At 48.3% G+C, this 12,508-nt stretch overlaps 1 protein-coding gene across 4 annotated transcripts in view; it reads left to right on the forward strand.

The window, feature by feature from the left end:
* LOC120954834 (uncharacterized) overlaps positions 1-12,508 on the forward strand; it is a 55,210-nt gene that overhangs the window by 37,580 nt on the left and 5,122 nt on the right. For 2 of the 4 annotated variants that reach the window (XM_040375072.2, XM_049610679.1), the window contains exons 3-6: positions 8,852-9,075; positions 9,712-9,856; positions 9,930-10,217; positions 10,848-10,961. In XM_040375072.2, coding sequence (XP_040231006.2) covers positions 8,852-9,075; positions 9,712-9,856; positions 9,930-10,217; positions 10,848-10,961 — 771 coding nt within the window. Of the gene's footprint in view, positions 1-8,851; positions 9,076-9,711; positions 9,857-9,929; positions 10,218-10,847; positions 10,962-11,196; positions 12,362-12,508 lie in introns of all 4 variants that reach the window. The other 2 variants (XR_007452780.1, XM_040375074.2) reach the window with 2 other exon arrangements.

The following is a 12,508-nucleotide window of genomic DNA, read 5'->3' on the forward strand; positions in this document are numbered from 1 at the left end:
TAGCCGAAAAACGGGAGCCGATGGATGCATGCCAGGTTTTCGGTGTCCATTAGCATACTCCTACACACACTCCCACACACTGAATGCTGGGATGGGGGGGGGGCGGTGCATTCTCAGCTGCTGTTTATGGAGCGGGCACGCTATACACCTGCGACGATACAATCCCATTCCAGCGGCAATAGATGTGGAATACCGTACCGGGCATACATTTTTCTACGCTAGAACCTACTCCACCAACTCCCGGGGCGCCCTCTAGCGGCACAAGTTTAAGTTTTATCATGTGCGAGTCACGCGGTACCGTAGCGGGGACGAACAAATGCAAGGAACGTGATCGGTTTCTCAAACAATAATGCCTTAAGAGTGCTTGCGTCCCCAATCGGCAGCGCTAGCTGGTCCCTTGCAGGTGGTGGTAGTCTTGGTTCGCGAAACGAATTCGCAATGAAAGATACTGCGCTTCTAATATTAGCCGCGACCGTACGCTCCACTTCCCCCCGCTGGCCAGTCCAGTAACCAGTCCCGCCTGCAGCTGCAGTGGAAAAGTTTTCCGATTGCCAGCAGACGGGAAATTCGAAACAAAAAGAGAGAGAGAGAGAGAGAGAGAGAGAGAGAAAGAGAGAGAAAGAGAGAGAGAGCGCACTGCACACGCGAATCGACTTTTCTTTGCTCGTCCTGCAAAACAGCCCCAACTTCCAATGTATCATTTCCACGAAGCCAAACCCCAGTGATGGTCTCCACATGGACGCCAGACTTCTATTGCTTAATCTAAAAATAGTGATCTAGGTCAGGCCGTTTAGTCCGTTTTGCTTTGTTTTTGTTGTGCTTCTGTCCCCACGCCCGGCTCTGGTTCGTGCCTCCTACGCTCCAGACCAGACCATATGGTGGAAATAGGAGTCAGCAGCAGACGTATCAAACACACACACACACACACACACACACACACACACACACACACACACACACACACACACTTCAGGAAAGTAGCTTGCCAAAATTACTGTCTAAATTGCTCCCCCCAAAGACCCAAATGGATGCTATCTTGCCTCAAATGCCGGTGCAATTGAAACGATCAAATGATGGATATCAATTGAGCTTTTTTTGGAGTGTCTTTCCTATCGGTTCGTTCAACTTCATTCATTGATTTCTTGCCGTACACACGAACACACACACACATACAGAGGCAACTTGAAGCTAAATTGGAGTGGGAATAATTTATGACATCGGTCCGGTACGGTTCAACCAGTGTACTACCGTCGAGGCGCCCGCCTTCAACCATGTGGAGCAAACAACGCAAGTTGTACGCCATTCCTTCTATCCCTTTTTTGTTGCAAATTTATCAAGGAACGACAAACCACTGTCTCAAGGCTTGTGAACACGTAAAAGCCTTCCATAGATGTAGTTCCAAATTCGGAAACACCTTTTACCCGTTTGCTGTCACGGAGGTACGTACGGCGCCCGGGTGTAGTTTACCGGATACCGCCTGGAGCACTAGAGGAGTGGCAAGAAACTCTTCGCCTCCGACACATCCGCACACCGGAAGAAGTCATGGGCAATGGAAATTGAATATGATTGTATGTATTATTTATGACGATATTTATAATGGAAGCACATAAAAAGGACGCGTCACGCACAGTCCGCGACATATCACGTGTGCGGCACTGTTCTTTGCTCTCGACAAAGTTTAAGGCGGGTGAACGGACGAGCCTTCAGGGCGTTTTTCAGCACAGGCTGGGTGGAAGGGACGATCCTCACCTTCCGTAGAAATACCAAAAACCGATGTCGAGGAAGCTGGTAACCACTTTTCCGCGACCGGTTGAGCGCGCGCGCGCCCGCGTTTTCTCGCTGAGATCAAACCCCGTGAGGAAGTTGAGTTTTCCGGTTTTTGCGGGTGCGGGTTGTGCTTTTGTGGGTTTGAAAGGGAAGCCTACACTGTCTCTCGCTGGGCAAATATAAACTGAACGCAGAGTGGTTTGTTGCGTCGCCACATACAGTCCTGAGTCCTGAAATAGTTGGTCTGGTCTTGTTTTTGTGGACGCTCTCTCTTTCTCTCTCTCTCTCTCTCTCTCTCTCTCTCTCTCTCGCTCTCTTTTCTCGTTTAGTTGTGCATGGAAACAAATAGTACATCATCGTTTTGTTTTACCGCTTTACGAAACCTGTCCAATAGTTGCTCAACGTTGCAAGGATGCTAGAGCTCTGTGCAGACATTCCAGCAAAGGTGGTATTTCAGAACATAGCTGTGAAAAAGTTTCTTGGGAAACCCATTGCAACCTTTGCTCGTCATTTCCATCCTGCTGCTGTCTAACCGCAAAGGCACACACGCGTTTCTGGGCTCCGGTGGTTGTAGGTTGTAGCGCTGCCTGCAGTTGCGTAGGGGACGAGAAAGCAGTGGACGCGTAGAACATGCATGAGCTTAAGTTAGGTTAAGATGGGATTAGGGCGGACGGACGGCAATGGGAGCGAGTGAAGAGGAATGAAAAGCACAAATCCTACATGCTCCGGTGTACCGGCAAGGGTGGGGCAAGTTGTGCAGGCAATCCTCATCTAACCTCCCTCTATCCTTTTCCAAGAACTCCGTACAACAACCATTCATGCTACAGACATCTGTGTAAATCGGATGCTTGGGAATGTTGTTCTTCTGCCGGTTTAAGTAAACGATCGTTGGTATGATTGGTGCAGCATACAGTTCTTTTTTATTGTGCTGCTGCTAGCTAGCAAACGGTAACAAACGGTGGTAGAAGATATTTCCATTTCAAATTATTGGAAATTGCAGCAAAAAAACATGGAAAGGATAAAGCCTGCTCTCTGGCTACATATGACCCCCGATGTTCCTTCGGATGGAAGCTAATCCAGTACCATCTGGTTATCTTAACCGTCCTACTTTACTGCCTTGCTGTAACGGCACACTACTACAGCCTACCGCTGTCTGTTACACTGTTTTATCCGCGTTCCCCACGTCAGTGTTGTAGCACTGTTGTACTGTTCCGCTTTTACTAGCTCGCTCCCGGGGCAAACATGGCCATCGTAACCATTTCGCCAACGACGACTGGAAGGTGGTAAGGAAAGATTTTTCTTTATCGCTTCTCGGCCCGACTGTTTCCCCCACACATACACCCACACACCCACATTTTCCGGCTTGCATATCTCGCTAATGCTTCACCGATAAGAAAGGTTATTAATTTCATCATCGTTACATGGCGCCGGATATAACGACGAGTCGACGCTAACGGCGTGCGACCTCCGGACCCCCAGATTTGCTCATTTCGGGTGGGAATTTTATGGTGGAAATATCTTCGATATTCGATCGATTTTCTCCCCCACCCTCCAACCAAATGTGGGCTGGTTTCCATTAACGCTCTATGTGGAAGTGTATGGGTGTGTGGCTGTGTGGTAATTTGATTGCTTCACACATACGCGCGTTTACCTACCTTTTCTTACACTCTGCAGATTTTGTGCACCCGAAAATCCGACTCCACACAAAGTTTCCGCTTAAAGTTCGAACGGTTGCTTCCCATCCTTGATCTGTTACGTCTTGTAATGAAGGCACAACTTCTGCAGGAAGGGGCTCTCTATGAAAACGAAGGGTGTAATGTTCGAAGGATGAGCAAAGAATAACACTCTCCAGCCGCGCAACACTAATGGGCGAACGAGATGGGAGTGGATTATTCGTTCTAATTTAAGCTCATTATCGAAGCTTGCGGCACGCGTATGTACATAAATCTTCATTTTTTTGCTGGCCCTTACCAAGCTTCGGGCCCGTCTAGTTCGTTCATTTAAAGAAACATGATCAGTCAAGATGATACTTGAACTATTAAATCTTCCAACTTCCATTTCATGCATGTTGGCTTGCCGACTTCTATGTTAAGCTCTCTAGAAATGTCAAACTTTCTTAAAGGACTTTTACCAATTGTTTTCCCCTGAAAATTAGGATACACATAAAACAATACTTCCAAGAAGTTGAGCCTGATTACTCACAGCGAAAGCAAAAGGCACATTTACAAACAAACGAGCGCTCGCTATCCCATTAAGCGCACAAGTTACGTGGCATTTAGCCCTCTGTGTGCGTAATTGAATTCAAGGTTTTCCACGGTCGCCTTAATTCTACTTCAAATTGTAGACCTCCCTTCTCGAAACACCCGCCCCAAAACGGGCATCAATTGATATCGAACGGAGAAGCTAAACCGGTTCACAGATCTTCCCATTCCTCACGAGAATCGCGACCCTTGCTGTCGACGGATGTCGCCCCATTTCGCTTCCTTCCCACCATCAACAAAACCTCAATTTCCATTTCGATTTCCATTGGGAGCCACCAGGGACAAACCCAGTACTGTAGGGGTCCACAAATCGGAATCTCGACCTCGACTGGCGGTTTTAGTTTGGGTATAGAAATTTATAAATTGCTATGATTAAAGGGATTTGCCTCATATAAAAGCAGTGCGGCGTCTCTCTCACAAACACACACACGCACCAAGAGACGCCGCAAGATGTGTGCCACAGATTCGATTGGAACATTTCACACCACCACCCCACCATCATCACTCGGTCACACCGGCTTTCCAAGAGCCAGCAGAACCGGGGCCTCCCAACCGGGGTAGATAGAACAACATACGCAACTGTCATAATGGCGCTCTTGCGTACGGTTCCTTGTGCGCGATGCCGACGGCTTCAATGGACGCGCTGTGCGGTGCGCGGTGCTTGCGGTTGGCAGCTGCTCGCGCGCGGGAAGCCCGAAATGTGTGTGCGATGTGCCGAACGCCTTTTGTACCCGGGGCCACACGAAAATCCCAGGCAGCAGCAGCAGCAGCAGTAGGACGAAGCGGACAACATCCGCAGCGCATGTTTCCAATCGTTAAGCCATGCGGAAAAGTAGGAAGAGAATCGAAACTGGCACATTAGTCCTTTGATCATTCCGGTCCACGGGGGGGGGGGGAGGCACGGGGTAAAAACTGGGGAAGTTGGGAAGTGGGGATGGTGGAGTGAGTTGAAGGCAGCAATGGGACGAAGTATTACCGCTGATGAAATTCACGCAACGCTGAGCTCAAGTGGGAACCGCACCGACCGACCGACCGACCGTCCAACCGTTTACGAGTGTTAGTGTGGGCTGGAAGCGACCGGATACGTTCAGAACCTTATCAGAAGAAACCTCGCTTTGTCCTTCTTTCTGGTCGTTCTTTTTTCCCTTTTTTTTGTTGCTTGTTTGCTTCTATTTCACATTCCCATTCATCCCACGCACCTGTTTTCGGTCGCGGCTGAATGTGCAAGAAATCTTCCCAATCCCCGGCCAAATAAAGGAAATCGTGCGGCTTTATCCCATGCTCACACACACTCACACACACCTGTCGGAAGAACGAGGCGATAAAAGTTAGCTTTCTTCGATTCGGCCGACCTGGGGCATGTTTTTGTCTGTCTCTGGGGCATCCTCGGTGAGGCCAAACAGCTAATTCTCGCATAGTGCAAGCGAAAAGGTATAAAATTAAGCCATCGCCATCGCACTGGGATGCAAAGAAACGAATGAAAAGAAATGTTTAGTTTTGATTATCACATAAATAGCGTGGATCATGAAGGTTAAGCCCACAGCTGAATCATTCCACGAGTAGAAGAGACACTGGAACATGGAGCGAAGAGTTCGTAGAATGCCTTTCGACACGAGCGAATGAGTCCAACACAAGACACGTGCAAGCGCCCGCCATTTAAAGCGGATGCGAAAAAGGGAGGACTCAACTTTCCAAAAACTCAGTTTATTTAAATTAAGGTGGAAAAAGCACACTCCTAGCACAGCACAATATGTAACGCATCAGGGCACACGCGTGCCAACGACTGAAGCCTCTTCCCTAAACGGTATTCCCCTCGCACGGGAACACGGACTTGAAACACACACACACACACACACACACACAGCAGCTGGAGGGCATGTTTTGTAGTGGTTTTGCTAATTGTGTATCCTTTTCCCTCGCGCCACCAAGTGCAACTTGAAGCGCAAAGTATGTAACGCCGATTAAGAGCGAGGGCCTGACCCGCGAGCGACGGTGACAATGGCCTGTAAACTTTACACAAACTCACACACACACACGAGCGTAGACAAACTTGATACCGAAACAAGTATCTACTTAAACTCTGACACAAACACCATTTTGTGTGTGTGTGTGTACACGTACAACAAACAACACGTTTTGCCAGCAAGAGAGAAAGAGAGAAAGTGTGGAAGCAAGTCGTGTACGGCTAAGGAAACTTGGTGTGTCACTGGAGGAGGCATTTTTTTCCTTTGCTTTTCTTTTGCCTAAGAGCCACTCCAACACCCACCAGCCGGCTACAATGGTACACATTTCTTGAAGGTTTAAACTTTCCCTGGGCGAATACTTTAAAGAACCGCAATCCTCTCGCCACATTTCGCCCGTGTCGAACCGTCATAAACGTCTTAAATGAGTCAATAAGCACGGCCGCCATTGTTTCGGTGCCGATGTGACGTGTTAGGCGAGCGACTACTAATTCGCATCATAACAAGACGCTGCCTGCCCTAGCTTCTCCTTAGAGGCCTCACCGCGCCGTGCCGAGTATTTCACCGGCGGACGTCATCAACCCTTCGGACGTGCCGGGCAGGGATCGTGGCATTTTCGAAGTGTCAGCAGCTACTCTCCAAGCGAAAGGCGAAAAACGGAACGGATCATACACACACACACACACACACACACATAAGAAAGTCTGGCGTGTCAAGTGTACCAGGAGTGTCCTTCATGACATCCTGGCCCTCTTCGTCACCGTTGCGCTGCGTTCTGTCTGTGTGTCCCTGAAGTGTCAACAGCAGCTTATCAAGGCTGCAAGATGGCACCGGGCGACACACATTCAACCCGTGCCACCGAATGTGCAAGAGAGAAAGAAAGAGAGAGAGAAGAAGAGAGCACGAACAACGGTAGGGTAACAAACAGCAAAAAAAAGCATAACCACTCGAATGCTTCAACGTTGTTAACAGTTAAGTGCATGGTCCCTGACTGTTGGCACCGGAGCGGCCGCCGCTCGTGACCACTAATGCGATGTAATCGATAAAATCTTGATAATGCCGTTTTACTGCCACAGAACGTGATTTGCAATTGCCGCGGCCCGCAGCGACGAACGGCCGAGAGGCAGGGAGGAATATGAGGAAGTATCATCACTAAAACACAACAACACACACACACACAAGCCGCAGGACGTGCGCAACACGCAAATGGTGCACACTGGCAAATCAACCCCCCCCCCCCCCTCTGCCCATAGGTGATAGGTGTTCCTTTCGCTAATGTCACACCGACACCGCCCGCAGAGCCCCCCTAGTCGGGGGCATTCCATCCAGCAAACGGACGGACAGTTGGACAGTAATTACTTTTTAATTGAGCATAATTGAGCGCGGGTGCGGAAGTTTTTGTATTATTTACGAACCGTAATCAACGGCCAATTACCACCGCAGCAGCGTTACGGGAAGGTACAGGTCGTTTCTATGGGGCATGCGGCAGCCCCTGAATGGGTCTTTGAATTAGTAGAATCGGCTGGTGCACGGAGGGCTCATGGGGACGAGATGGCAAGTGCGGTTTGGGGCTAAGTGCAAAAACGGATCCAATCCGTGTGTCAATCCCCAATGCCTGTCTGCAACTTGTTATGCTGAGCTATGCTTAGAAGCGTCGACCGTCTAATGTTCTTAGTGATGTATCGTTTAAGGTTCAGGTGTAAGTAATGGGATATTTTCAGGGACTTATGTTCTGCTTTAAAAAAAACATATTTACAGCATCATCAACGTAGGGCTGAACCTTGATAAGTTACGGGGCAATGTTTCCTATTATGGCCTTTCCTACATTTTTCCCAACCTTCCATCCATCTATCTTTCTTGCTAAACCTTCACAGATGACATACACACGAAAAAAGGGACAATAGATACTCATACAAAACGCGACAAGCTCATCGTCGAACGCCCAGCGGCTATCGGCACACAGTGATAGATCGACTGGAAACACTGGCTGGCTTTTGCCTCTTGTCGCCAACTTTCGCCCTGTTTCCCACCACTCACCAAGGGGAGGGGAGGGGAGCTATCAATGCTGTAAACTTTTATTAACTCGCTACTCGCAAACCGGAAACGCCGATCGGCCCTCACTGCCACAAAATCGATCCTAATCTTCCTGCAAGGGACAAAACGAGAAAGAAAAAGGTAAATTCGCATCCCGCCAGCTGAGCACACACCCGGCCCCGATTGACAAACGAGCGAGCGAGCGAGCAAGTGAGTGAGTTTTCCTTTTTTGTGTCATTGGCTAGCAGATGGGCCGAGCAGCCGGTGGTTGGATGGAATGAAAAATGAAGCACTTCCTGCAGTGGCGAAAACGAACACGGTCGAGCTGGTGAAAAAAAGGGTACAGGATTTAGTTGTTACACTTAACCACAAACGAAAGTTGCTCCTCGTTTGGTTTTGGTGTCCTTTTTGTCTGTTTGTGTTGTGTAGTTGTGGCCTTTGCCATCAAATAAATGCTCGCAAATAGGGGACGGGTAGTCGCGCCACCAAGCGGGGGTGGGGGGTAAGCTTTTCCGTCCATCGTTTCGTCCACCGTTCGAAGATAACTTTTGCTTTGACGACTTTCAAACGCTGGCCACATATTGCAGGTTAATTAAACTTTCCAATTTTCCATCTCCAAACCAGCCATTCTGTCTCGCTCTTTCTCTCTGCTGTGACATGATTGTAGCCGACTGTTCCAACCAGAAGCTTCCAATCCCGCTCCATCGGCAATCTTTCCAATCAATCTGTTTCCACAGAGCACACTCATATATATCAATCAACGACACAATGGACAAACCGCAACCCACTAACCGCAACACCTGTCTCTCTCTCTCTTTCCGATTTCAGATTACATGGAGTCGATCTGTAAAAATCATTTTCTACAGTTACTTTATAGAAAAATAGATGGTGCTACCCTTCTGTCGAGGAACGAAAGGAACCTAAACTGTGTGGTCACGTTTCAAACGCACTCCATACTGCAGAGATTTATGTTACGTTTCGATATGCTACAACTAGACTGTAATGATCATTTGTATGTATATGATGGTGCACACGCTGTCGGTACGCATAAGGTGAGTGTGAACGTTTTAATGCGAACATGGTTTGCGATACAGCATCTACATGGGAAGGTTCAGCAAATCGTCCCTACCCCGAAGCCGCAGCGCCGAACCACTTCGCAAACTTTCCCTTCCAGCACACCCGATTGCCCGTTTTACAAGCAGTTTAAAAAACAATTATCAGCACAGCACAGCTTATCACCATTAGCGTGTGACAGTGGGGGGGCGTGGTGACGCGCCCGGAAGGAGCAAAACCTGTCACTGCTCGCGCGCTAGACAGCGAGCACGACAGCAGGTTTAAATATTATGCCAATCAGCGTGCCATGCTGCCATCCCGCTGGCCGTGTGGGCTAGATCGCCGGCAAAAGATTTGTCCCAAGAATGTGCATAGTTTGCGGAGAGCGGAGCGAAGAATCCATCCGACAAATTATGGACTCCGTTTATCATCCTTTGTTTCTACACCCGCAACCCAAGCAGTCGCCCTCCCGCCCTGAACTTATCTCATTTATTATCTTCCGGGCATGGCCGGGCGTACGTTGCTCTCGCTGGCACTCTCTCTCTCTCTCTCTCACCCGCCATTTTCTCCACCATTAAACGATTAACGCGTTCGGTTCGGTTTAAACTTTTCCCTCTCTCGCACCACCACACCAGGCGGACCTGACCTGTAAGGACACAAAACAATCAGTGGGAGCGTTGTTCACGAAGACGAACTTTCTCACCTTCAAGTACGTGACCGACAACTGGGGCACGGAGACAAACGGTTTCAAGATGGTCATAACATCCGTGAAAGATTCAAGTAGGTTGCATCAACAGCATTTTATTTTTTATTTTGTGTAAAAATTCCACCTTTTCCCCCTTTCCATCTGCAGAGCTTAACTGCGCAGACTTTCGGTGCAAGGTGCCCGACTTCTGCATACACCAGGATCTCATGTGCGACGGTGTCAGCCACTGTGCGGACGGATCGGACGAGGCGGTCGGATCGCTCTGCCCCGGCCCGGATCGCTACATCAACACCATCTTCGGCATCGACCTGACGTGGGTCATACTGATCGGCGTCAGCAGTCTGATCGTCTGCGGCTGCATCATCGGCATCACGATCTGCGTGTACGTGCGCAACGCACGCAACACACCGAACCAGCTGAACTCTTCGATACAGTGTAAGTGTGCCTGTTTGCCTTGTGAACCATTTGTTTGCTATTGCCGATGAGCCCTTCAAATCCTCACCCACGCTTTGAGTGGTCCAAGTCAAGCTTGTTAACGACCCTATTATATCTATGAACTATTGGTATCGATCGCTCAGAAACTAAACCCCGCAGCTGAGATCTTCGGGAGTAGCGCGCGCATTATGTAGACTTGATTTTGTAAGCTTACTGTATTTGGAGTATGATGCTTATAGTGAATAGTTCCGTAATCTAGAGTGCCTACGTATCTTCCCAGCCATCATCTACGATGGTTCTCCTGTTACCCGTTTGCCTGACTTGCTCCTTCAATTGTTTGTGCGTTTGTGGTGCTAAATTGTATCGCCCGATCATGTAATACAAGTTGTCTCATACTGGTTCTATTTGTTTCTTTTCTTCTTTCTTTCATGTATGGCTCATGCTTGATTTTCGTCATCCGTTTTGATTTCCGTTGTTTGGTAACAATAAACTATACTGCGCCCAATGCAATTAATTGCACCACGCCAAATTAAACCCTCAACGGGGTGGATAAAACATCACACTGGATGGAAAATGATATAAAACGGCGAATGAAATGTGGAACGGTTTAACGCACGAACTAATATGCAGTGAACCAGATGATAGAATCGAATGGTTCATCGAAACATCTTCAAGGAACTCTGCCGCGGGAAACAACAACAATACCTGCTTCGGGAAACTTGCATCACCCTGCGGGACCATTAGGTAATTAACCGTTGTTCCACTGCACTCCAACAACCATCCCGATCGTCCCATTTCTTTTCTACCGACACATGTGGCCTTTGGGTCCATTTTTGGGGTTACATTTTTGGCTAACTACTCCTTCCTTCACAATGCCCCACTTCCTTGTTCGATTAACTACAAATTCAAACCTCTCTTTTCCCGGTCATTCCATCGACAACTCCTCGGGGAATATTCGCATACGTCGCTCGTTTTGTAGGGTACCTCCGCATTCCACACAAATTGATGGCCAAAGTCCGTCCCATTTGGTGCCTGGCAAATTAAGACAATTAGGTCCGGATTTATCGCAACAAACCTCACAGAAAGACGAGTGGTTTGTCTGATGAGCGTACGACAGACAGCAAGACAGCAATGAATGAATGAATGATACTAAGTGAGCGAACAAGCGAGAACGTACGGACGTGTGCGAGTGTGACAGACAGGCGAGTAGAAAGAGAGAGAGCGAGCGAGCGAGCGAGACGTGAGGAGTATGCGAGCGCAAAGAGATTCAAAACAACAACGGCTACTAACCCTCGTACGTCACCCAACAATTCGAGCAACGTCAACAGCGATCGATCGTGCGGACGACGTTTGCACAGGGGATACGGAACGCGGGCCACTAGCACCAGCGCCTTCTCTGAAGCTGCTCGACAACGGCTAGTAGCAAGAAGACAGCGTGACACAATGGAATTAAGATGATGAAGAGAAGCCGTATCGAACAGATAGTATGCAACACAACCGAGCGGTACTGCGACGATCGAAGCGTCTTGATGGATCGGCGCAATGTGTACCAGAGCTTGCCGAATGCTGCAACATGTGAACGGCCCACGCACTTAGAACAACACGCTTTTCAAGCCAATTGCCATCTTCAAGAGGTGAAAAGGACAGAGCAGACATTGCCTACGACACCCGCATCGATCGGCTTGCATGGCCCGGCCCTGTTGCATATTACTTGTTCGAGCACGTACGAATATAACGACTACAACACAACGCTACACCACGCCACGAACAAACGAAAACTACGAACAAGCAATCAAGCAAAATCTAGTACTGCAAATTTCAACCCAACAATTTCGCAAATTGCAAAACAGAAACCTTAAAATCCGTTTGGAAAGTGGTGGGCGCAGTCAACGAACACCAGCTCCATCACCTCCATCCCACCACCGATCACCGATAATATTAACAGCCGCAAACTACTACTACTACTACTACTACTACTACTACCACTAACATCACTAACACCAACAACACCACCACCACCGAAAACACGACTGAATTCGGAGAAAATCGACGCAAAACATCTCTTACAGAACATCATTCATTCAAAGAACGACGCAAACAAAAATCACGCTAATTGGAGAACAAATTTTTCGGCACTATATGAAGTAAGTATACTAACCCAAGAACTTTTTGTTTCTGTTTCGTTTCCGCTTTCTTTGCTTCAACATTCATTCACATTCAATCACATTTGATCGGTGGTAGAGTTTGTTGTTTGTTTTGTTTATTGTAATACCGCTAATCTCTAGTGTTGC

The sequence above is a fragment of the Anopheles coluzzii genome, chromosome 3, assembly GCF_943734685.1.
Source record: "Anopheles coluzzii chromosome 3, AcolN3, whole genome shotgun sequence".
NCBI classification, from domain to species: domain Eukaryota; kingdom Metazoa; phylum Arthropoda; class Insecta; order Diptera; family Culicidae; genus Anopheles; species Anopheles coluzzii.